Consider the following 27512-nt stretch of genomic DNA (forward strand, 5'->3'; position numbering starts at 1 on the left):
TCTCCAGTGTACAAAAGAACACTGGGTAAATATAAATGCATGTAGAAGATATTCTCCTGGGTTCTAACCAGTTCTGGCCTTACCAGATTGAAGCCATTTAATATGCATTGCCTTCCATACTAACAATGCTAGGTAGCTGATGCTACATGTACATAGTATTCTAGCTCTCAAGATATGCAGATGAGCCTCCATGTTTGACTGTTTCTGGTGTTTAATTGTTACTTCTGCCAGTTTGTCTAGGTTTAAGAGGCTAAAACAACAAGCTTTTTTTGAAATCCTGAAAATTCTTCTTTGGGATTGTTACTTTCACTCATTCAGTTTAGAAAGTCATACAGTATATTACAAAAATTACAATATTTAAAAAAATTTTTAAAGCAAAAAAAATTAAGCAATGTAAACGCAGTGCACACGCACACCTAGAAACAGTATTATTAAAGATCTGCATAGTAACTGATACATTTGAACCTTAAACCTCTGTTGTGTTTATTAAGCAATTAAATGAGCAATGGATTAGCCAAGTGCTGAAATGGTATTTTGAACAAAAATCCAAAATGTGTCGAAAATATATACATTCTACAATTACTCTTTTGCTCCACTGAAAATGTGATTGTACGATGTAAAATAAGCATTCATTAAAATAATAGTGTTACTGCCATTCAATCAATTAATTGTATTGTTACATGTATTTTAAATCACACATTTTATTATGGCAACGCAATACACTGGAACAAAACAAGGTTCTTTTATTGCCTGTCCTACAGTTGAATGGTGAGGAAAGTGCAACACAGAGAACAAACTGAGACAGGGAAAGATGTGTCATTGGCCACATTTTTTGGCACTCCTCACTTAGCAACAGAGAATAAAACAAACAAAAGGACTTGCCTTGTTATGTAACTTGGCAGAAAAGATCTAAATTAGAGCCAACTGTACCACTGAGCCTTGTGCATATGCTTTTCATCTGGGTTTTTATATGTTATTAGCAACATCAGCAGGGCCGACTTGTTTATTATCACAGAAAATGTTTATTTTATGTCTGCCATATGCTACTATCTTCCCTTACTTATACACTGCATAGAATTCTGTCTTAACAAGTGTTTTACTCTTTTAATGAGACTTAAACTCGTATTGCTTTCTCTCAACTAGGAATTACTTCGCTTTAAATTACTGCTGGTTTTAGGGAAGGAAAATGTGCATTTTTCTTATTCAATTGCCAAAACTTGAAATGAGTCAAACTGTCTCAACTCATTGGCAATATGTCTGCTTATATAGCAAGAATGCAATACAAATTTTAAGTCTAAATATAAGACAATCATACTAATAATGTTTACTTTTTTGCAGTGTATTGCTGAAAGGTGCTGCAGTTACTTTTGTTTCATGAGAACGATACTTCTGTCTGCATGAAGCTGCAAGATAATCACATTATTATTATGGGTTCAGAATGGTCATGTTAGCCAGCAGGATTAATTCATAATCTTGTGATCTTGACAGTGCTGACATAATCTATGCTAAAGTTAATTGAATATTAAATTAGGAATTCTTGATTCTTAGCTGTGTACTTCCTGTATAGTGTTAAAAATAGATAGATCATTCTATGGGCAGTGATAAAAAAATCAATTTACTGTATACTGAGAAATTTCAAAATGTAGCAAATAGTTACAAAAAGGCAGGGATAATGGAATGCATACAATGGGACTTCAGAGGCATGAAAGGACTGCAGCCAGAAGCTAGGAAAATGGTCAGAGAGATTGGACTCATGTGTTGAAGACAGGGTTGAGATGTAGCTGTGTAAGGAAACCTCTCATGCCTTCACCTAAGAGCTGCAGTATATTTTATGGCTCAGGACTTTCAAAATGGGATAGAATGGATAGAAGCTCGCATTAACAAAAGGCTGCATTTCATTGGTCCCTTCCCTACTGTTATATTTCCATAGGCAAGACATCAGTCCATGCACCACCCGCAATAATATTCCACATTATTTCAGCTTTACAACACAATAATGTGAGGTTGGTTGCTGAGGATACAGGTGACTTATCCATACTTGAGGCTGTTGTGTGGCTCATTTGGATAAAACACAATGTGGTGGTGCAGGGAAGAGACCCATGGTCTGTCTGTGTTTCATCACTATATATTGAACCCCTGCTGGTCAATCGAGTGCCCGTATACTGCATGTAAAAGCCACGTACAAAAAGGCCTTCCTCTGACTTCACTTTATGTACTGTACTGTAGTCTGCAGGGTGACAAGAAGCAGTTGGCAACTGCATGTGTTTCAGAGGAGAAACATGGATGTCTTTGAACCGGCAGTGGGATTTGCACATGAATGTGACTGCAGTTCCTGACAGGATTTTTGGGTATTACACATGCCCAGCCCCAATTTGGATGCTGAATTTATAAATAAAAAATAAAAGGAAAAAGAAACACATGGAACAATTCATACAGTTTCCCATTTCCATGCATGTTCCTTCCAATAGGATAGAAGGCAGGACTGCTTCACGCACCACTGCTTTTGCTGCCTACAGTAGATCTGTTTATTCTTCGGCTAATTTACTTATGGACAGCACACGTCAGATTTATAGACTTTTGGAGTAACATATGGCACTCATTTTATTCTAGATAATGCCACTGCAAACGCATGCTGAATTCTGAATATAGGTCATGCATATAAATATTGATATTGCTATACAGTAATGCAAAGCAATGGGCTTGGTTTGTACAATGAGGTTATAAAACCCCAGCTACAGCCAAAGACTGTACTGTATGTAAGTACTGAGCCTGATATTTCAGTTCTCTATTGACATTGGCCTGCTCCACAAAGCAGGATTACTGAGTTAGCTGGATAACTTCACTGAGTACAACCAGGAACCCTTCCAAAACTAGAACATGGACAGAAGTAAAAAGGTTTTTATCCAGCTAACTCAGTAATTCTGCTTTGTGAAACACCCCCCCCCCCCAGGACTTGAATGATTAGCACAGCCAGTGCAAGGCTAATAGCTGTGAATATTATGGTAGTGCCTTACCGGATGAGGTCGAGCAGGGCATCGGCCGAACTCATGATTGGTTTTCCACTGTCCTCGGAGTCCTCCTTCTGTGCCGCTCCCCCTGGATGAATGATGGATACCATGATAATGCCCACCACCACGGCCACAAAGGTTGTCCACAGGTAGTAGGAGATGGTGATAAGTCCAAGCCGGCTGGAGCACTTGGCATCCAGAGCTGCCAGTCCTGACATCAAACTGTGTGAAAACATATTACAACATTCAGATAATAATACCACTCAGGCAATGACAAAATGTGTGGGTTAGACCTGCTGTTTCAGAACTGCACACTGTAATATACTGTGTATACAGCATATACTATACTGCAAATGTAGTATACGGTGATACCTTTCACTAACCATGTTTCTGTTGACCAAAATTTGTCCAACAACGCTAATTGAGGCATTTGTTGTTCAGTAATGCAACCCTCCAGTGGCTTAATAAGAACTCTGTGATATGCACAGTAGGGCCACACAGATATATTAGAAAATTATAAAAGATTCAAGGTTTGAACCCCCCCCCACCCCCAAAAGAAACAAAACAAAAAACAAAAAACAAAAGGCTAAAACTACTAAGAGACATCTGGGCATAGGGGGATTAGGCGTCTATGACTCTCTCATTTCAATTAAATCTAAACAGTCAGCGGCGCTTCACAGCAGTCCGAAAGGCAAGTGTGACAAAGTACTTTTAAAAGTGCATTTTGTCATGTTCTAATGTGCATTTGATTAAAAAAGAAATAAATTAATTAGGATTTATATACACCTCTGAAAGCTAAGCCTCCAGTGTGCCACGTGCAGTTCAAACAGGAAGCCACATGGGTAATCATTCATTGCCCGTTAGGGCGCAGCATTGGGATTTGTCACATGTGGCTGGATTCATTAAGAAAATTCCAGCTCTCTTTTTAATCTGGCATTTGTCCAGCTGAAATATTCCAGTGACAACACCAAGGAGAAGATCTCATGCATCGAGTCTAGAATCAGCATATGGCTAGTCTCTCATAACCACTCATTAAGCTGCAGCCCAACTCGTTTCAGACACAAATTACTTTCAGTAAAATGTACTCTTAATGCCAGAAGTGTAGAGTGTAGCCTTTACATATCTAAGGGATTAAATATCACAGGAGCACACACAAAATACATGGCATGTATACATCACAAACCTATAGCACATCATTAAATGCATTAAACTAGCATAAAAACAAACCACAATTTGTCTCTCCTACCAACAATATTGTTACGGACAGATTTCCACCAGTAGAGGTTTCTATAGAAACACAAGGGCATTGTTTCTAGGATAGCCATTAATATTGTGTCAGCACTGTTATTTAATTTATTTGAAAGGCAGAAGATGGCTGACACTGTGCACCTGTGGCTATGGCTCAGAGAGGCTTTAGGCTCCATTAGTTGCTCAGGAGATTCAGTTCTCCGCCAGCCTGCTCCTCCTGTATGAACACAGTTCTGTCAGATCTGAGGGATTACTGTCTGATCTTCTCACATACTCATACACGCACTCACTCATACACGCACACACTCAGACACACGCATGTACACACGCACACACACACACACTCACACACACTCACACACACACACGCACACAAACGTATGCACACACGCACACACACTCACACGCATTCACACATGCACACATATGCAAACACACACACACCCTCACACGCATGCACGCACTCACGCATACACGCATGTGCACACACAGATATACACACGGGCATGCATGATCTGCAGATCTCTCTCATTTTCTCTCTCTCTCACTCTCGCCCACTCTTTCTGTTTCACATACACACACGCACACGCATGCAAGCAGCCAATGTTACAAAGTTAGAAAGAAGCTTTTCTGTGTAATTGTGCAAATTAATGAAAGAACAGAATTATGTTCAACACTCTAAAGGCCATTTTGAATTTGGACTATTTAAGGACTATTTAATGTTAGATTTTGTAAATAAGTTAACAATCAATGGCAAGACAGGGGATTTGCTTACATTTTACTTCATCCCAAAACTACATTATGCTCACCATAAATAAACCATATGAAGTGCACAGACAAGAAGGTAGCACTACCTGTCTGGTGATTACTGGTAAAACAAAACATTTATTTATTTATGTATTTATTTATTTATCAAATTAAAAAAGATTTTACAGCTTCATAGCCATTATAGTATCAAATTACAGACTGCTATATGTCCACTTTGGGGGGGCCTTTGAATACATTTGCTGAAACATTTGTAACAATAAAGGTGAGTTCAGAGATGCTCTTCTACATATCACTGTTGTAATGTGTGGCCCTTCTCCTCTGACCTCTCTCATTAACAACTGCCCACAGAACTGCTGCTCACTGGATGTTGTTTGTTCCATGGTCAAAGTCACATATATCACATTTCTTCCGCATTCTGACATTTGGTCTGAAAAACAACTGAACCTCGTGACCACGTCTGCATGCATTTATGCATTTAGTTGCTGCCATATGATTGGCTGATTAAATATTTGCATTCACACGCTGGTGTACAGTTCTACCTAATAAAGTGATAATTGAGTGTATTCAGTAGGAGTAGTATTAACACTAGAAAGGCCAGAGTGATTGCCATCAGGCATTTAGACTTTATGAAATTATACCAACAAATGCAATACCCTCCTTTCACAACTTTTCCTAAATATTTGGGCTTAAAATAACTGAAATTGAAAAACGGCGTCAGACCCAGGTGTGTATGTGTCCCTCTCACCTCCCACATGCTATTCAGCAACTGAATCACTGCTGCTTTGATACAAATTGCTCAAGCAAACACTATCAAAACTAGATTTTGCGCATGTAGTCAAACAGAATGAATGAAATGCTATTGTTTGATAAAGATGACCAAAACTTTAGGTGGGTTGAATAATTGTGGGGATTGGAAACCACCAAAGATCAATGCTGGGCATCAGGCTTGATGATTCTAGGAAGTAATAAAACATGGCCTTCCCAGTCTTAAACTATACCTGTCATTAAGTCTTCTTGGGGTTACAGTCAAAACCATACTCAGGCAATAAATCTCACGGCAGATTAAATGACACGGAAATTACATGGCCTTAAAATTACAGTTGTCTTGAACCAATAAGCCACAAAGAAAAGGTAGTGCATGCACATAAACGTTTCGTTTAAAAGGAGCCAGGGATAAATGTATTAATTAATTCTCCTTAAATGTGTTTTCTACAAGTGAACAACAAGGCTGCATTTTATCTATCCCATATTTTTTAAATAGTCATACTTTGAAACAGGTTAAGAAACAGGTGGCCTAATTCAAAGAATGCTATAAAATGTATGATATATTTTTATGGCAGATGAACAATATACAGTATATGTGTGTACTGTATGTGTGTGTGTAATCACACTACTAAGTACTACTACTACTACTACTACTACTACTACTAATAATAATAATAACAACACGACGCTGTGAAATAAGGTATACTTGAATAACCATAAACTACTGTAGGTTATGAAAGCCTGTACCATCACTACAGCATCCGCTGTCCTCTAAAAAAACCTTCCACCATCTGCTGCCCCTTTATGCTGCAGCCCACCCTGCAGCTGAGCTCTACTGTGCCAGGTTTCATGCACAGCTGGTGCAGGCCGTCTGCAGGCACCACAGAGACCAACGCTGCAAGTGGATGATGAGGTGGAGAAACCATGCTGACTACAGTTGTCCTCCCTTGGTGATATGATCAACCGCTTAATGTGTACCACTCTGGTGAGCTGACAGCAGTAACAGAGGATGCAGTGGCACCAGGAATGAACTGGTGTCAGTGAAGGACATCATCCGTCAGTGCTTTGGCCCGATACACTGCCTGACAGGCTCCTGTTCAGTCCGGAATGAGTAAATATTTGTGAACTTCTAACTGCCTAATAGTTACTATACTGTAGGTACGATATATAGACCATAGAAAAATGAACTTACACAGTCTGTTTGGTAAGCAATAAGCATGTGCCTGATTTGACATTACCATACAGATTAATAATACAGGGGACTTAGTCCTACATTGTAATGTAATATTGTCATTTAAATAGTATGCAGTGGCTATTAGATTTGCACTAAAACATGTAGCCCAGATACATTTGCTGGGTACACATCATTAAGAACCATTATTAATCTATCGAATATTATTTAACTTAACATCAAAAGCAGGAATATGAATATATTCTATTGAAAAAACCTTGTGTTGTGACTATTGAGTCTGATTACATGTATGCGCGAATTCATTACTGGGGACCAGAAGATAATTATTGTTTGCATGATTAATAGATTTATATAGTCTTGCTTTTTTCTGATTATATACACTCAGTGATCACTTTATTAACCCACAAGCCAATGGATCTTGTGCAGAGAATGTATGCATAACTTAAAAAGGCTGATTTCTCAATACTGCAGTTTGCAAAAACATAATGTTTTATTTTACTGCTAAAGAATTTGCTCAAGATTAACTAGTAATACTAGATTGTGTAGCTCTCAATCTATTCTTTGATGCAATGTGATAAAATAAATATACATATTTTGCAAATGTACATCTAAAATACTGCATACGTTTTGTCACATTTGTTTGTATATATAATTTATTGAAGGATAGCCCCTTGAGATAATCTAATTTTCAAGGGGATCCAAAACACAAAAAATACAGTAAAACACAGACTAAACACAAAAGCATACTCATTTATCCACTCATCCACACATCACACCCAACCAACCCACATTACCCACATAAGGTGTCTGCTCCATGTGATAAATGGTAAATAATACATATAAATAAATAACTAAGGAATCTTGTATGTACATTCCAGAAAAAACAAAGACAGGTGAAGATTAAATCGATGAAAATAACTTCTTTGGGAAGAAAGCATGAAAAATGAAAGAAAAAATAATGTAAGAGAAAATAAAATGAGAAATGGGAAAGAAAAGGAGGGAATCTCTAAATACAGCCATTGTTTGACTATAACGGATAAGCATTACAATAATAATGCTTACTTCCCTCCACTGGCTGCCTGTCATGGCTCGCATCAAATTCAAAACATTGGTGCTAGCGCTTGGCACCTCCCCCTCTCCGAACCTCCACCTCACGCTCACGAGTACTGCCTGTTCTGGCTCCACGGTGGTGGAACGAACTCCCCGTTGAGGTCAGAACTGTAGAATCTCTCCCCACCTTCAAGCGCAAACTGAAGACGCACCTCTTCAAGCAGCACCTCTCCCCATCCCTCCATACCTTGCTGTGAACCTTAATTGTTGTCTTTGTGATTTACTTTGTGTATCGGTATTTTTAGTTGGCTTGGTAAGCAGTGTTTGGATAGTTAAGTTTGGTCACTTTTGCTTTGTTGTTTGTTTGTTTATTTGTTCGTTAAAAACAAAATAGGCCCTGGTCCTTATCTTTGTTGTACAGGTAGCAGTTGAAATTGATTTCCCTCTAGGGTCTTTCAGCGCACTTATTCCTGGTTATGGGTATGCACTTTGTTGTACATCACTCTGGATAAGAGCGTCTGCCAAATGCCATTAATGTAATAATATTTAAACGTATCCACTTTCACAAGGGGCATTCCATCATTAAAATAAATAGAGTCATTGTAGGTTTGGGCAAAATTATAATTAGAACCAAACAGCATATTAAAGCATTTTTCTTGTTCAACAAATGTTTGTTGCATGAAAGCCAGTTTTCAATAACAGAAAATTCTGATTGAAGGGAACATTTAATTTCAGATATTCTGGCCTTGAACGTTTAAATAACAGTATCGTCTGCATACAATTGCACATTCAAGTCATAGCAAATTTGTGGAAGATCGTTAATAAATATGGAGAAAATTAATTGCTCTAAGGACGACCCTTTTGGTACATCCTTTTCCAAAATTAAGTAATCAGATTGACACACCGACAGCTATTGTGAAGATATTAATTAAACCAAAGTAAAGTATAGTGGGAGACACCAATGACATATTATTTCTCAAGGAGAAGGTAGTGATCAACACCATCAAAGGCCTTGGTCAAATCTAGGAAAACTGCACAAGTAAGTTTGCCACTGCCAGAGGCTGAAAACACATAATTAGTATATTTTAAAAATGCAGTAGATAAGCTAGGCTTAAGATAAGCTTTTCAAATATTTTACCTACAGAGCTGATAATGGAAATAATTATTAAGATCATGAGAGTTAGCTCCCTTATGAAGTGGAGTAACTTTGGCACATTTCCAAATGGGTGGGAGTACACAGGTAGATATAAATAGATTAAATAGGTCAACAAATGGATACATTAGAACCTGGGCAGCTAGTTTAATAAATTTAGCCTCAAGGCCATCTGGTCCAGGAGCACAGTCAATCATTAAATCATTAATGGCAAGAACAACATCAGTAGAATGCTGATTAAAATAATTAACTATAACAGAGGAATCATGCGTGATATTATTATTCATTCAAATTTGGGTACTGGAATGTTTGTTAGATTTGTTTACTTTCTTCCACATCTGTTTTGGATTATGAAGCAGAGAGGCCATTTTTTTGGGGCATTTGGCATTATGTGTTTTTGTCTTACATAGATTCCTTAATGTTCTACATGTTTCCCAGTGAGCAGGATCTTTAGTTCTTCTATAATTCCCCCAGGCCTTATCCCGTTAATAAAAAAGACTGATCAGATCAGAGCTGATCCAAGGTAAATGTTGACCTTTCACTTGAATTTCCCTCCAGGGGGCATGTTTATCAGTGACTCATTTCACTGTTCCAACCATCTTCAATATAAGGTATGAGTTGAAACCTTTTCCAAATCATATTGAGCTGGTCATGTATAAAATGTTCAACATTAATGTTCTTGCATTGTCTGACTCAAATATATTTTGGCGGGAGACTGGGAAACGTAAATAACGCTAAAAATAACTGAATGATCACTAAGAAAATTGGATAGTACCCAGATTTAATAATTATGTCAGGATGAGTAACAAGTATCCAGTCTATTAATGACTTGTGGTCAACTCTAGTAGGCTCATTGATGAACTGTGTATTTTGTTATTCAGAGAGGAGCGGTCTAGCCAATTACTGTTGAAGTCACCAAGAATAATCATGCTCAAATGAAGTAATGGTTGACACTATACAATTTGTAGAGTTAGGAAGAACAGGTGGAGGCGTATAGATACTACCCATACTCAGATGTTTGTTTTCATGAAGTATTAGCTTCACAAATATACATTCAAAAGATAAAGGGTTTACTTTAATAATAGCAAGTTCTGAAGCATTGTGGGAAGAGACATATCATCACACCTCCTCTTCTTGTATTCATGTCTGCTCTATATAACAAAAAATGATCAAGTTTGATCTCATCCGTTTGTGATCTATGGAGTGTATCCATAAACTACAAAATTGCTGTGTCATTACCACAATCAATTACACAATTGGCAATATTCTTACCACAAAATGAAACAGGTGAAACAGATCTCATGTGCTCCTTTTGTGCTCCTTAGCTATTCAAAAAGCCCACTGCTTTACACATGTTGGAAAAGAAAACTTATGTCAATAACTGTTATTTTTTGGTTTACAGCATTTTTCGTGCTTATTTATCATTTATTATTGCGGATAATAATAAATAATTCTGGATAATTCTGGATTTAATAATTTCACTGCTTTTAAAAAGATTCAAATATAATTTAAAAGGCATGTGAGTCATATGTATAAATATGAATAATAATAACAATAACAATTAACAATAATATTAGCATACTCATTTTCAAATGTTGTCAAAATGGGACCTGCAAATACAGGTTAATCCTGTCAGAGGAACATGTAGAATGTCATGTAAAAACATTTGTTAATAATATTGTTAAGCGATCAATGTACGTAGACTTGTTAAGCAAACAGTACAGAACCTTGGCAATGTTCAGCACCGCAATCATTTGTTGGCTGCAATGGGATGAAATGGTAAACTTTTGCAGCTGTAGACACTGGAAATAGGGACTAAAATATATTGGGTTTATGTCTGTGAGTAACAGTATAAAGAATTTTCCAGTATCAATCTCTCAGCCACCAAAATGAATTGTAATTGAAAACAGTGGAAAGTCTTAAAGCCATCAAATTACTTGAGATACAGCATTGGCCACGTTGCCACACATACTCTATCCATTGAGATGACTCCTCCCAGGAGCCAGAGATCCACTGTAACATCGCAGTGTACAACACATAGAGTCACGGCACACAGACCTCCACATAAACTGTAACAGTGAAAAACCACAAACAGTGAAATGTGCAGAAAATTGTGGTGCTTGGAATGAAAGTATGAGAATTTGTTTTTATAAGCAGGACTGCTTGCCCATTGCAAAGAGCCTGTCCCTTTACAATACTCACTGTTATATAATTCATAAAATATAACAACAGTATAGAAGGAAACTTAGTATACTTCTATACTTATATACTTCTATTATATATACTTGTATTATATACATTTTTTAAATAAAAAATGTAATAATGTAGCCTAATATGGAATGTGCATAATATGTTTTTCAGACTAAATGCTATTCAGCTGTTAATTGTACAGTACCCCAGTCAATCAATATTTGAGAAGCGTAATCCATGCAGTACATTAATAATTCAGGTATCTGAGAGAGAGATGAAAGCACATACTCTAGCAATGAGTGATTTTCTCATTTTAAATGGTTTTATTCTACATTTATTTTGTAGGCAGTTTCAGTTCAGTTTTAGGCAACTGAAAATAGTCAGATAGGGATGGTGACCAAGGCACTTGATTTGGATGCGTTAAAAAGCCTTTATTATATGGCTAATGCATAGGCAAGAATTAAAAAAACACGCACCAATGCGTTGTGGCACACAGGCCTTCATTGGGGTGGGTTTTGGATTTTACATTTTACCACGGATGCGCTCCTATCTCTGTTTTCTCTATGAAAATAGCTTTCAGCATCAGTCAAGCTTAAAAAATAAAAAAATAGCATTTTGTAATATTTCTGTGTGGGTCTCTGACAAGCTCTTTCCTTTAGAGCCACAATAAAGGTGAATGAGAGAACTGTGAAGAAGAAAGGCTGAAGAAAAGGAGATGAGAAACCATGGCACAGACCTATAGCATTGCACACTATTGATGCTGACTCTACAGCTGATCCCCAATTAGCAAATCAGCTTCCAGCTACACACATTTACCTTCACCTGTTATGGCGATACACACTGTAGCTCTTAATGAAACTTGCTTTCTTTCACATTCCTAAACTTAATTAAAAATACAAACAATAGTCTGCATAAAGGTCCTCATCAAAGGACCATGTACTTCCATCCAACAAAATATCTCTGGATATAGATTTCATTATATAATGTAATATATCCTCTCAAAGGCAGTAAGTCCAGTTGTATATGAATATATTTTGATTATGAAAGCAAATAGTAGGCTATATGAAACTCATAGTATTAGTAGCATAGTATTTATTAACAAAATATTGCACCAAAAATCCAAACTAAGTTAAAGGTACAATAGGCAATTTCGGACTTCTAATGGTCAAGAGAGAAATAGCAGCAACAAAAACCTTCAAACCACAACACAGTTTATCCCGCTCCCTTCTCTGTAAACGTGCTGACGTTGAAACACCATTGGCTGTGGCAACTAGAACCAGTTTTCAACCAATGAACTTGAATTATTGTACAGTTCTGTGTTGGGCTGTCAACTGTATATTTTGAAACCCGAATTTAAGGACTATAAACAAAGGCAGAGGGTGAGTCAACATGTCAGTGAGCCTTTTTCAATGATAGAAATGGATTTACAAAGGTCTTGTAACAATGTTTTAACACAAAAATCTTACCTATTGTACCTTTAAATAACCTTGTTACTAAAAGAGCAGGCAGTTATCTCTTAAGCTCTCAATATGGCACTGTTTAGGGGTGTGCCGTTTCCATTAGCCAACACACTAGCCTTCAGCTGTGTTATGTGCCTTGTGGCCTGAATCGGATTGACTGTGCCAATACAAACTGTGTCCAGGAGCAATACCCAATTAGCAGTAGTATCACTCAGTAGGTTATTGCTTGTCTCCCGGTGCAATAGTGACCCCTCTGGTCAGTCCTGTGCACTGCATAGCTGGTGGACAGCATAGTCATATAATACACTGATGCACAAGATTTTTTTAAAGGCTGTACATGCTAGTCTCCACCTCCATGAACTGACTTTCAATCAAATCAACGGGGTCTATAAGTAGAGCAATATCAAAGCAAAAATCATAGATAATAAAAGAATACTGTACAAAGAAAATGTGAATTTCACTGTACTGTATTTCAACTCCATAGCTCTTTGGTTAGAAGCCTGAAAGGTTACATGAGTTGAGTTTAAAAGAATCATTTGAAAAGAGAGACTTTAACTGCCATCACCAAGAGTGTTGATTACCTGGACACAACAAGTGGTAGAATGAGCATCTTCAGCATCCTCATTAACAGCTCTCCTGGGAATTGGAAATATTTGACCTCCTACAGAAGAGAACAAACAAAGATATCAGGTGGGATAAGAGGCAAACAATAGAAACAAAATGCACTTCTTTAAAAGGCAGGCAGCAGTGATCTGTTATTATATGCATATACAGTATACTCAGGGAGAGACTTTAAATCATGACCATGAATTCAAGGAATAGCTGAGTAAACCTCTGCAATACCAGAGATGGATTAAATAATCATAATGGAATCAAGGCTTTTTTTTGGCAACCTTTGACAACCTCTGGATTGGCTGTGCAACACTTTGGGGTCAGAGGTAGATCAACAGGAGCAATGAAATACCAGTGGGGAACTCACACATGCATTTCCATATCTAGACTGGATACAGTGTTTATATTCCTTCTTCCCTGTTCCTCTTTCTATTACTGTTCTTCATTGCTGTGACATTTTTAATTAGACTCACTAATAACACAACCAATTAATTGCAATGGCTAAAGAAATCAGCACAAATATATATAAATGGTTCAAAGCTTTTGCTTTGAGAACCTTGTGAAAAGATATAGATCTGACAATGGCTTACTCAATACATCTTGGATGACTCATAATGACATTTCAATCAACACATTCTATGCTGTTTACTGGGCAATGTGTGTGCTTTGCTTTAGCTTATTAAGTCTATGAAGAACATTGTGGCATACCATATAAAGGAACTGAAAGGAGGCTTCGAAAACCTTATTTTGAGTTAGAATAAAATGTCACTATATTCATGTGAATGTAGTATGTATTCCACAATTCAGCTTTGAAGTGATTTGTGCATTATGAAACATTTTCAGCGTGGACTGTGAGAAAAAAATATTGTGCAAGGTTTTGCAATACTCGCGCCTCCCCCATCAAAATGGCCCCTTTCCTTTTCCCTTTATACTCCATTTGCAGGGAGTAGAGAAATATTGAGATAATAAGTTCTGGCTGAAGACATGGAAATATTCTGCTGCACAGGCGTACAGAGTGAAAAAGCATCTGGCCTGTTTCTTTCCTCAGGACTTAGGCCAGAGTCAACACACCTGCTGATGGCTAACAGAATCGCTCTGCAGGGCAGAGAGAGAGTGAGCATTTTTTAATGTGAATGCACAAAAGTTGCAAAAAACATTGTTATTTGGGGGTTACACACTACACAGTTCAGAAGCTGTAGACATTTTGGACCCTATTTGGTGAGAACACAAGTGCAAACACGCCCAGACGCAAATGGAATTGTTAGTTTCATCTGATGCTTACAGAATACTTTTTCGCCTGAGCTAGGTTCGATAGTTCCGTGATCTTCACTAAACTTGTTTGAGTCAGCATGGGTTTGGCAGCGGAATAGGGGGTGTGTCATTGGAAACATTCAGTGCTATGCAAGTTTGGTGTTGAATAATGCGCTTGCATTTAAACCAAACAGTAGTATACTGAGCTATATAATTTTGTTGCCTTTATCAATGCCCAGAACACACCAGCAACTTCATTTAAAGTTGCATTATATGTGGCATGCCTTGGATTCACCAGAGAGACGATTGAGATTACAGAGACACAAATTGCATGAGAGTGTAGGGACTGGTTGGCTATGGAGTCATTTCCCTAGTGAGTACCCTTCAAAAACATTTGCCTTTTGTGATTTATTTCACATTCACATTCAAAATTTTCAGACATGAAAAGAAAACAAGTGACTTGAAATAGCATTGGTTACCTTTTCCCACTTTCATTTTATAAGTGGGATTATTATTTGTTATTAGTTGATTTGCGTACTCTTCGGATGTTGAGTGTTCACGTGAGGATTTTTGAAATAGTGGTATTAAGCCGGGGGCGGCACGGATGGTGCAGTGGGTAGCACTGCCGCCTCACAGCAAGGAGGTCCTGGGTTCGAATCCCCGTCGGCCGGGGCCTCTCTGTGCGGAGTTTGCATGTTCTCCCTGTGTCTGCGTGGGTTTCCTCCGGGTACTCTGGTTTCCTCCCACAGTCCAAAGACATGCATGTTAGGCTGATTGGAGAGTCTAAATTGCCCTTAGGTATGAGTGTGTGAGTGAATGGTGTGTGTGCCCTGCGATGGACTGGCGACCTGTCCAGGGTGTATTCCTGCCTTTCGCCCAATGTATACTGGGATAGGCTCCAGCCCCCCTGCGACCCTGTTCAGGATAAGCGGGTTCAGATAATGGATGGATGGTATTAAGCCGAACATTGACAAAAAAAAGGTATAATGAATTCAAATGCCATCTTCATTGCTGTCCTCAGATTCAGGAGTACAGATTCACAATGGAGAGGCTGATTGAAAATCACCTATGCTGGCTGCCTCCTACTCCTGATCAGTCTCTGAATATTCATAGCTTTTAGCACTGGCATACTGTATGCATGGGACATATATTTCGTTTGAGGGGGAATATAATTATTAAAATTATAACTATTGAGTCACCTTTTTTTATTTCACCAGTAATGGTCTGTAAAGACACTCTTTACTGAGTCTCTCATAATGACAAAATTAGCAGCTGGCTATGGAGATAATGCACTGTTTTTAAAGGGAAATAATTTCTCAATCTGATTGCAATAATAAAACCAACCAAACACCACAGCAACAGTTCATTTATTCTTATTCTACCAGTCTCATTTACAACTGCACAGCAGTTGCGCTAATGCCAGGGTCATGTTCAGCCCCGACAAAATGTAGCAAAAGTTTCCCATTGGATGTGACCCTGGAGTCACAAAATTACACACCCACATTCGCTGGCACCTTGAGTTAATGGTAACGTTTGAAATAGTGCTGTTAGATAGTGCTTCCGTTCTCTAAGGTACAATAACCCTAACCCTGAAATACAGGGATAGGCTGTGGTGTCAAATGGATGATCTAATAAGGAGAAAAAACTGTAAAATGGCTGAAGAAAACCTCCTCTGCAGGAAGGATCAGACCACAATATACTGATAATGGCTGATAATGATAATGGCTTGTTCATCAACCCTCCTATTATGCTAAGAGAAATGCTAAATTATTGCGAAAGAAAGATTATGACACTTTGCTTGTCGCCTTCTTATTGTCTCCCAAATGACTAGCTTTTTATCCATAAATATGAAAAATCTGTCAGAAATGCCTGAGGTACAGGAAGTGAAAGTTTGGCATGTGTATGGGAAAGTGCCACCAGAATCATCCACAAATAAATCTGAGATAAAAATAAAAGTGGTTGTATATTTTATGACATTTTATACAATTCATTATCCTAACCCGCTTATCCTGAACAGGGTCGCAGGGGGGCTGGAGCCTATCCCAGCATACATTGGGCGAAAGGCAGGAATACACCCTGGACAGGTCGCCAGTCCATCGCAGGGCACACACACCATTCACTCACACACACACTCATACCTATGGGCAATTTAGACTCTCCAATCAGCCTATCCTGCATGTCTTTGGACTGTGGGAGGAAACCAGAGTACCCAGAGGAAACCCACGCGAACATGCAAACTCCACACAGAGAGGCCCCAGCCAACGGGGATTCGAACCCAGGACGTCCTTGCTGTGAGGCGGCAGTGCAACCCACTGCACCATCCGTGCCGCCTATACAATTACAAAGGGTCAAAATAAGCCCATACAAAAGATGCCAGATATTTCTTGTCTGTATTCTTGTCTAGAATGATATACACAGTTAATTAAATTGGATGACACGCGTTTCAAGTTGCTTTCCGACAGTATAATTAAAACTCAGTGGCCACATTACTGTAGGTTGAATAAGGAGATTTGTTTGGGATGATGGAGCTGTAAAAATCATGATCATGTAAATACATTGCGATATTCCATTTAATGGCACTGAAAAGGATGTATTAGATTTCCAACCATACCCCTTACATTGACATAAATACTTACATTTATGTCATGGAAACTATTTATGTACACAGTTTCCATGACTTATCAATTTTGCTTATTTATTTACATAATATAAAGAGCATATAAACACTGGCCAAAATATTGGATGGGCGTAACATAGATTTAGGTGAGTTACAGCTGCACACAGTCTTGGAATGCATATTTTATCATTAAACGAAGCTGCATTTTTCATTGGATTTGCCAATTTGCATAATCTTTCAGCCAGGAGGTAGAAATAATGTGAAATCAGATGTATTCGTGGGTGGTAGAACCACACAACCAATATTTTTCCCTTAAAAATATCATGAGGACATTTTAACACTTTGATTCAATTTCCTACACACTGTGATCAATGCCACCAAGAAAGTCTAAACAAATTTGATTTGCAAGATAAAGATGGTTATTTCACAGTTGAATTATGCCAAGATAGCTCTAGTACAATACACTACAATTAATCATACAAAAATATCTATTGAGGATTTACAATTTCCTCAAAAATTATTTGCACTTTCATAAAGATGAGCAAAAAAGGCTGCATGAAATAACATAAGTACGTAATGAGCTATATTGTATTTTTAAAAAATATATATATATTATAATATAATATTTTTTTATAGAACAAAGGATCTGAAGAAATTAAATAAAGTTTCAATATGTTCACTATATAGACCACTCTGTCGTGCTATCTTTGTGAAGGGAGGGTGGACAATTCTAGCCCCTATTATTTTTTTAAATACAAGTATTATCTGTTCTCTGAACGACTGTATTCGTATGAATGAGTTTTTTATTTTATATTTCATATGGTCATTTTGGGATTGGGGATTGGGGTTAACGGGGCCAAAAAAAAACCACAGGTATTTACAGCAGTATGTCAAGTAGCCAGTCTGTGTTTTCATTCATGATGTTCTCACTGCAAACTAGCAAGTTCCATTGTATTTGTACAGCTCATATCAAAAGAGTAATTTATTTCCAGGGCTCTCCCTTCTGTATGCCATCCCCATAGTCCCCCATAGATAGGCTACTTCATACAGTAGTATGGAAGAAGAAGAAGAAGAAACCTCACACCTCATCCTAATAGAGCTTCAAGTCTGAATTTCTCCTGTGATTATAGTGACCTAAAGAAACATAAGTATGGGGAGACCAAGGGAGAAAGAGAGAGAATAAGAAACAAGACACAAGTGTGATAATGGCAGCTAAAGAGGGTAGTGATGTAAGGATTACATTTTGATATCACAGAAGTCTGGCGCTCCTTTGGCTGTCTAAAATGAACAATTGTGGGAGTAAAAAATCTCATAAAACTTTTAGAGTAAATGAAACAAACAAAGCCAAGCATGCATGTGGACATACAAGGAGTACAGCACACGTGCATGTGAGGCACATATGAAACTAAAGTATCTTTGGAGGTTTCACCTTTGTACATGTAGATAGCAGGTTGACAAACAAGATGCATTTGGGTGATTTGGCAAGGCATCTGTCAAAATAGCCAAAGTTCCTTCCTCCTAGTTTCCATTACAATGATCTTGGAGATGTGTGTGGTCATACACCAATGAATTGAGGGAGAAATGTGTACATCCCCCACTGAGGAAGAGAAGTGCCCGGAGAATAGTGTGTGGTGAATGAAAGCAGGAACTAAATATTCTCTTTTCATTACATTTCCTTACATTCCAATATCTCTAGCTTATATTCTAACCTGCAGCCTAAATTGTGTCATATCAGTGCTTGCCACTGCTTCAGAATCCTCTACAGTAAATGGGAGACTTCTTGGTCAGCCTCTCTCACATTCTTAGTAGAGTTCTCATAGGATTCACAACAGGCTTGTATATCTGAGTATTGCAATAAAAATATACTGTACCCCTGACAATGGTGCTACCCGTTTTTATAACTGAACCTCAAATGGTGAGAAATTATTAGGAATCACCATCACTATCATTAATGGTGGAAATTTGCCTTAGAAATGCATATTCCTCATTTTATTTTTATGTATCGTGCTCATGGAACCATTAATATGGTGTTCACGCAGTGAGCAACTCGGTGAACGAGTTGCCAAATTGCCTTGTTTTTAATAGGCTGACAGCTCTATAAATTACCCTGGTTCAAGCGTGTACTTGAGCACAATAATATAATTGGACTTGCAGTCTGCAGCTGTAGCCAGTAATCATACACATGTCAGATAAGATATGATTGAGCCAATTAAACTATTAAGAACAGAAGTCCCTTGGCCCTTGTCACGCACCACTGCCCCAGACCCTCTGTTGTGTACCAGCATGAATTATGAACAGCAAAAGCGAGCAGAAATTTTGTTTAATATCATTCAATCAAAGTAATATTGACATAGCCTATCAAACTTGATGGGGACAAACAGGGTTTGCAGCTCAACTGGCAGTACCAAATAATAATGATCAGTGTCATGACATAAGTATAGAAATACAAAATGTGTAGCTGTATGGGATCTTGCTCTGCCCTCAAATAAAATCTGCATAGTAGATTTGAACCTTATCAAGATGCAATAATTAGTTTTGTTGTCTAATATAGATATAAAGTTCATTCATGAATATATTTGCGAATGCATGCACATACAGTAAATATAAGCTAGGTAAATGAAGTATATGAATAAGTATATGAATAGATTGATAAATAAATGCATGTTACTCATTTAACCACTTATTCATACATTTTTCTTTGTGTGAGTATGTATTTCTCACAATTTTCTTAGCGTAAGTGTACATAGAGTAAGTGCACCTTCATTCAAGAAAACTCATTTTAGTGCAATTTTACAATTATAATTTCATTTTATAGCCCTTTGAGAACTATAGATACCTGCTATATCCTTGTAACCTGTTTGTTTTTCTTAAATACATCATGGGGAGTAGTATACATCACCAAAGCACAACAGACACGTGCATATTAAAGATGCTACAGTTTCGTTACACAGGTGAAAAAATACTGTGTTGCTTCATGCAAGCCTAACAAACAATACACCATTGGAAACATAATGTCATTAACTAAAATTATTTTTAGTCGTCACTTCGATAACATGCCCATAGTTGGTTCTTTGATTAGCTGAAGTTATACTGAATATTCTTACACACAGATGGGGGTAACACATTTTCTCTGCAACTAAATTACAAATACTGGTCAGAGATGGTTGTACTTGGGCTCATAGTGTTCAGGAGAGCCCATACAAAATGTAGATAATAGCATTTCTATGTACAAGTACATTTGTAGAAGCATACAGCATTGAGACAATTCCTCCAGAGAGTAAACAATGGACATTCTATCAACATTTCTCCGATTTAGCACATTTTTAGAATGAGAAACTATGAAGCATTTGGTCCGCTGTACACTTGTGAAAAGGACACTGACATTACCTTATTTCTTGTAGTATGTGGATTTCCAAAATGCAGAGAAGGTGAGGGACCCCCCCTCACTCGTTTTACCACCCACATAACAAAATAAGAAACTGCTGTCGCTAAAGCCATGGCATGCTAAAATAAATTATGCAAATGGTATATCCTGTTACCACAGTGACAGAAAATTGCAGGCTGAAAAAAGAAATAAATGCAAAAAAACCCTCACTGACCCAGGTCAGAGATTAAAAATGTTTCTATCATCTGTAAAACAGCTCCTTCCTGCCCTGCTGGACTTATTATTCAGTATTAGAGACAGTGTGTCATATGGACATCCAGTTAATAAGGTGCTAGCCTCGGAAGCATAAAAATGAAAAGAAGGAAGCCTCACACTGAACTTCTGTTGTGCTCCTTACACACCTTCGAAAGCAAACATTTCAATCCCAGTGGATCTTTGTCAGGTCTCAACAGACCAAATGCAGCAATACCCATACATACTGTGTACAGCATGTGTTACGAACCACCTGATCTTTGTAAGCCAAGGCAGATACTTGAATATTCAACACTGATACGTACTACGCAGGAAAGACAGAACAATGTATTGCAAATATAAAATATCCTTTTGTGCATCACACTCCATAGATGGAGAAAACATTAATGCATACATTATATATCTATACCAGGGGTCGGCAACCCTGGTCCTGGAGAGCCGCAGGGTGTGCTGGCTTTCGTCTCCACCTTAAAATAAGCAAGCGACTCAGACCCAAGAAACCAGGTGAGGTGAGTTAACCGTGTAATCAACGGCTTTCATTGATCAATTAATGCCAAGCAACAACGAAAGCCAGCACACCCTGCGGCTCTCCAGGACCAGGGTTGCCGACCCCTGATCTATACTATGCAGCAATGAACTCAAGACAGTTGCCAGTCCTTATAGAAAATGTAATATAAACCCAATCAATATCACAACAGGCAAAATGTTTCCCTTTTTTATCTTTTTCAACATCACCCCCTCTGCTTCGAGCTTTTACATGTTAAATGACAAAATATTGAGATGAGCCTCCATGAAGTGTCAAGCAGCTGTACTCCCTAGATCCAGGGTCCTAATGAGGCTCCTATGTTCAGATGTTCTGTTTGTCTTACCCACATGCAGCAATGAGGATGGGCAGCTCAGGGCATAGATCACGTTCTTGGTGGAGCATGTATTTCATGTACAGAATATCATGTACTGTAAATGTTTTTTTTTTTTTCTCTAGTATGTATGGCCTTTCTATATATGGCCTATATAGTATACAAGTTTTCTCTTCTGTCTTTCCTGCATACCAGTGTCAAACATTCAAGTCACCGCCATGGATCAGGTGGTCAGGTGGTCAGGTTGGTCAGCTTCCTTCTTTTCACTGCGGCAAAGCATCGACACAAGCACCTGCACGATTTGCAATTCCTTTTCAATGGCAGATGAGGAAGTACATAACTGTGTCAGGGCATAGAGAAAGAGAGAGAGATAACGGCAGGTTTTGTGCAGGCAGTATCTGCAGTTGCTTAGCAGCCAATAGTCTCTCAATCCCTACATTCTTTATGGGGATTGAATTACAGTGTGCACTCAACAGATGCTGTGGAAAATTAGCCATTTGAAGGTGTGATAGCATTCACCATTAGACTGCATTGCAGTTCTTGGCGTGATTGAAGCTCCACAAAGAAAGATGCGTCAAAAGTATTGTCAGCATGGTGGAAATAGTTCACAAAAATTGGTCCAAGTTGAAAGTTCTCCTTTAACAATTTGAAAATAATTAAAATAATAAGGTTATCAATGCAAAAACTATATATAAGAGGAAGGATGCCATCAGCAGCAGCCTCATATGAAATACAGAGGACTGAGCAGATATTCAAACTAACTCCATGGAAGTGAAGAACAGGTGAGATTTGACTTAAAACAGTACAGTGGCTTGCATTGGGGGTGGAGAGTGGAGCGTACTCTTGTGGATGTGGAGAGAGACGTCACACTTCACACAAGGTGCAGTGCAGGTCAGTGAACCGATGAGCTGTTGCAATGGAGGACCAGCACACTGAAGGTTTTCAGTTCACTGGTCTCTGCTAATGCCAGCCTGTCGCTATTGTAATTCAGCTGTCCTGCTCTGCCCCACAATGTCCATGAGCCTCACGTCCTCTGTCTGACATCAATATCTGTACGTCTGAAAATAAAAACTCATATCCGCTGGCGAGAATGGGAAGGATCTGAACAATAGGAGCATATGAGACTGTACGGTTATGAGCAACCTGCTTCTGGATCCTGCGTCGCTGAGGAAGCATTGATAAACTTTACATGACCCCTAACATCTGCCCTATTTTCCCCTCAGTTGCATGCACTTGATTGATTACCATGGTAATGGCTCTTTTGAAGCCACGGATATTGCACATCAAAGATTGTTTCTGCCTGCTACAAGGCAGCTACAAGGTACTATATCGATTCATCTGGTTTAAATTATGTTTTGATTGACATTGAGTTGTCTGTTGCTTATATTTCAAGTCACTAATTGAATGTATTGTGAGTATACCAACACTTGAAAAAATACTGCAGATCAATGCTGAATCCAATATATTTTGGTTTCAACTTAGTGTTGGAGGCTCTTTTCTCTCTTCTGCGTGTGCATGCCAACTCTCATCCTGCTAACTATCGTGGACACAACATATGGATTTTCATTTTCTGATCCACTGGTCTAAAAGGATGTGTCTGCATCCATAAAAGAAAAGACACAGGTGGGTCAAGCTCCATGAACACCAGACCACAAAAGATTTGAAAATGTATTTTTTGCTTCAGTCGCCATTTCACTGTACTCAGGAAAAGTGGTTTCTCTCTAGTTGCCTTCAGAGTAGTCTGTAGTTGTGGTGCAGTTTCTTGCAAAACACCACACCATATTTGCCTTTTCTTGTACCACTGATGACTTGGCTCCAAATATCAAAGCCTAACTCTTGCTTCTTTGCCATGTTTCTTGCAACTGCATTGTCTATTTTACTTACACTGCAGGCTATATTGGCAGGTGGTATTAGGCTACCTGTGGTTTAAAATAAATGCAGATAGATATGATTTCAGCCAATTAAACTACCCGGCCTCCACCTCCCTCCCACTCCTCTACCTTCCACAAAATGATTGGATAGACTACCATATAATGTGTTTCATTAAAGGAGGATATCTTGAGCAAAGTCATGTCTAAGATTTTTTTTTAAGTAAAACTAATTGTGTGAAAAAAAGGTATGTACCATGGTTTCTTAGTCTACAAATACACATCAATGAATGAATGTCATACATCTTTCAGTACTCATCGATTAGTTACCGTTTTGTTTGAAGTGATTGATATTACTATATCAGACAAACTCTGAGGTTCAGGTCAATGTAAGTGAGTACTCCCTGATTTTAAAAAATATATAATACTAGTATATTGGATGACAAAAACATGTTGCAGTGAAAACATTGTATTGACTGTTCCTGGATGTTTAAGTTTCTGCAGAGTAAAATATGTGACTCATGTCCTTTATATGGGACAAAAAGGAATTGTCTTTGAGGGTCAAACTAAGGATATGAGGGTAAAAACTCCTCTTGAACATGAAACAGTGAAACCGAATCTGTTTAATATACAGTAACTGAAACTTTCTGAGATTTTAAAGTTGGTGATTTCAAAGCCTAGACCCCGCCACCTAGTGGGGTAATTGCACTGATGTATGCTGCTAGACCTGTCTATGAAAACATTTGTTGTACACATTTATGTATTGAGATTTAATTCATTTCAATTGCCAGAAGATCTATGCAATTTCCAAGGCTCTAGTTTTGTTATTTAAATCTATTGGACAATAAACCATCTATCATTCAAGTTGCCAATCATAAACTTCAATAGCCTATGACTTTACTTTGCTACTTTAGCCGGCTTTATCTTCTTTGAAGGACTACTTCAAGCACATGATGAATTCTCATGTTCAAAGGTTAAAATTCACCTTGAATACTTTTTTAAACTTTTTTTTTACACTTCTCAGCTTTAATTAAAAAAGACTGGGACTTTCCCAAAAGTGATTGTGCCGTGTCCAAAGAATCCATATGTACGTGCATCCTGAGATTTGAAAGCAAGGCTGGCAGCTTGCCAGTTTCATCCAAAACTATGCAATCAAATGACATGTGCTCCACAGCATAGTGCTTCTATTGGTTTAAACTAGTCTGTCATCAATGGTACACCAATCCTTAAATATATGCAAGTCACTTACAAGGCATCACCTAAAGCATGCTTTCATATTACTGATACAGTAATCTTAAATGTCAACTATACACAGCTTCCATCACTTGTTTAAAACATTGTTTGAAAAATGTAAAGTCAGTTCACTGTTATAGTGTCAGAAACAGCAGTATGCTGGAGGTGGGATACTGCAATAAACCTTATCTTAATTAGGATTAATGGCATTCATCTGAGCGTTTGTTATAATTCCCATACTACTACTACTACGACCACAACTACTTATAATAATAAAAGTAACTGGAGTTACAGTAAGTGTCACTATAAATTGACACATATAACTTGCTCTAATGTGATATTTTAAACAGTAGATAGTAGATACATGTTTTTATCCAAGAACCTTTAGTCTTCACCAAGAGACTCATACTATTCTAAATACTATCCTAGTACCATAATCATTAGCCTGATATCTCGGTTTCAATACCACTGAGTTAGTCTAAAATGTATGTAGATTTCATGATAGTCATGCTCAACTCCATATTATAATTGTGATCAAATGCAGGCTCAGTCAAATTGGCAGTTTCAGTCACCCTGTATGAAGAGATCGATGCTGCTGCTGATATCAACTTGCATCATATTCAAAACCTTGGGCAGCTAAAGGGACATTATATCTTCAAAGAACATCATGAGACCCTACTTATCTACCAGATCTTTGTTCTGCTACCTCTGGGCATCTGAGAGAAATTCCAAGTCATGGGCTGAGCCTCTCACTGCAGTCAGGACAGCAGAAACCTTGCTCATCTTCTGATAAAAATGATAAGACTTTAGATATACTTTTTTTTCATTCCTTTTGCATAATGCTATAAGTATTGCTGTGTGAGATATTTTGGTCATTTCTCTAATCTTACCTTCTTGTGATTCAAAAAACATTGTTGTTTGCTAGGTTATTATTTTACTATTTATATTCCTATTTATTCCTATTTATATTCCTGTGAGAAACACTGATGCTCACCTACACTGTTCATTGCTCTGGATAAGAGCATTTGCCCAATGATTGCACGGTAATTGTAATGTGATATAATTGATCATTTTTACAATGATTGACATCAAAAGTGCTGAGATAATATTTTAGCACTGGTTTGCTGACTGATAGTCAACTAGACACTTGTCTGTTGTTGTTTCAGTCAACATACACACAAAACCCTTGACCTTTCACAAGGCTACCCTTCCTCTCCCCAGCCCCCACCCCGAAAAAATACAATAGAAAATGGACATTTCAATTTATTTAAGAACATAGGCCTTTTATTTTCAATGTATTTTAAATGCTTAAGGCTAAGCACCACTCTTGGTTAATATACAATTACTAAGAGCATTTGTGTGATTGAATGGTAATCCCTGGCAGTTAGAGTAAAGGGCTACTCTTTATTTTTAGAAATATTGTGGAACTTGAACATTTTGGTGCAGCAAATATTTTTAAAAAAGCACCTTTTCTGGAGGTGATCATTAAACAGAGCACATCTAGGGAAAACAGTAGACTCTACTGCACTGTAAATCATGTTGATAAAGTCTTAGTTCCTTTATTGTATCGCGCACAATGCAAACATGAACATCGTTCATCATCTATCAGCGCATCCTTTACTGTTGACATTAAAGCACTGACTATTTTGGCCTTCATGCTCTATGTAACCTGCTACCAATCAGACCAGGAGAACACCATCATGGCCAATCTGTAGATGTTTGAGCAGAGAAAAATAAATTGAAATAATCTGTGAGCAGGAAAAATGTAACCGCAGTCCTCAGGGACATCCTCTCGATGGATTCCTACAGTAATCTCTCATATCAAACCTCAGTGAAGTGGTAAGTATAACTGAGGCGAAGCAGTAGAAAAAGGAAGGAATGCTACTCAAGAAGGGGACTGGATGAGTCTTTAGGGGTATGCAAGATGGACGCTTTACAAATGGCGGCGGTGTGTGGGAGGACCTGTTTTGGGGAGGGAGGGCAGACTGACCTGCTCGGACAGACGCCGTGTCCGTAGGAAAAATCCCAGCAAACATCCTATGACGACAGCGAGCACAGAGAGGATCAGCAGTCCGTTCTGCCTGCATACGTTCTTCACCCGGCCCCACACGGCATCCAGCGCCACAGCCATCATGAAAACCCAGTGCCCACAAAATCAATACCCCATATATAAACAGAATCCGAATGATAGGAGGAGAAAAGTGTAAACAGCAGCGAAGAGGGTCACAGTAGAGTCCAGCGCGGGTATTGTAGATTCCCCCCACGTAAAGCACTTTTGGCTTTTGAACCGGGCAGCTCTGTCTGAACTGGACTAAGAAGATCATCACACTTTCCAGGCATCTCCATTGCCCCACCCACAACGGGCCACCCCCAGTTCAGTTCCCTCACCAATAGAGGGCCTGTGACAGCTGGCAGTATTGTCCGTGGGGTTAACGCCAGCAATCCTATTAGGAGACACTGTATTAAAGGGGTCTGAGGCCGGATTAAACATCTCAGCACAATTGAACAGAGGATTGCTTCAAACAGAAAAGAAGCGTGCGTGAGCGATGAGGTGCCAATGCGTGAAAGTAAGTCCATGCCAGCAGAGAGCCAGGAATCGAAAA

The 27512-nt window shown here is 38.3% G+C and overlaps 1 protein-coding gene across 2 annotated transcripts in view; it reads right to left on the reverse strand.

The window, feature by feature from the left end:
- LOC133126828 (excitatory amino acid transporter 5-like) overlaps positions 1 to 27043 on the reverse strand; it is a 40579-nt gene extending 13536 nt beyond the window's left edge. Inside the window, exons 1-3 of one of the 2 annotated variants that reach the window (XM_061239238.1) lie at positions 26900 to 27043; positions 13416 to 13495; positions 3015 to 3230 (exon numbers count right to left, since the gene is read on the reverse strand). In XM_061239238.1, coding sequence (XP_061095222.1) covers positions 3015 to 3230; positions 13416 to 13495; positions 26900 to 27043 — 440 coding nt within the window. The remainder of the gene's footprint in view (positions 1 to 3014; positions 3231 to 13415; positions 13496 to 26899) is intronic. The other variant, XM_061239237.1, reaches the window with a different exon arrangement.
- Between the last annotated feature and the right edge of the window lie 469 nt (positions 27044 to 27512).

The sequence above is a fragment of the Conger conger genome, chromosome 4, assembly GCF_963514075.1.
Source record: "Conger conger chromosome 4, fConCon1.1, whole genome shotgun sequence".
In the NCBI taxonomy this organism is placed as follows: Eukaryota; Metazoa; Chordata; class Actinopteri; order Anguilliformes; family Congridae; genus Conger; species Conger conger.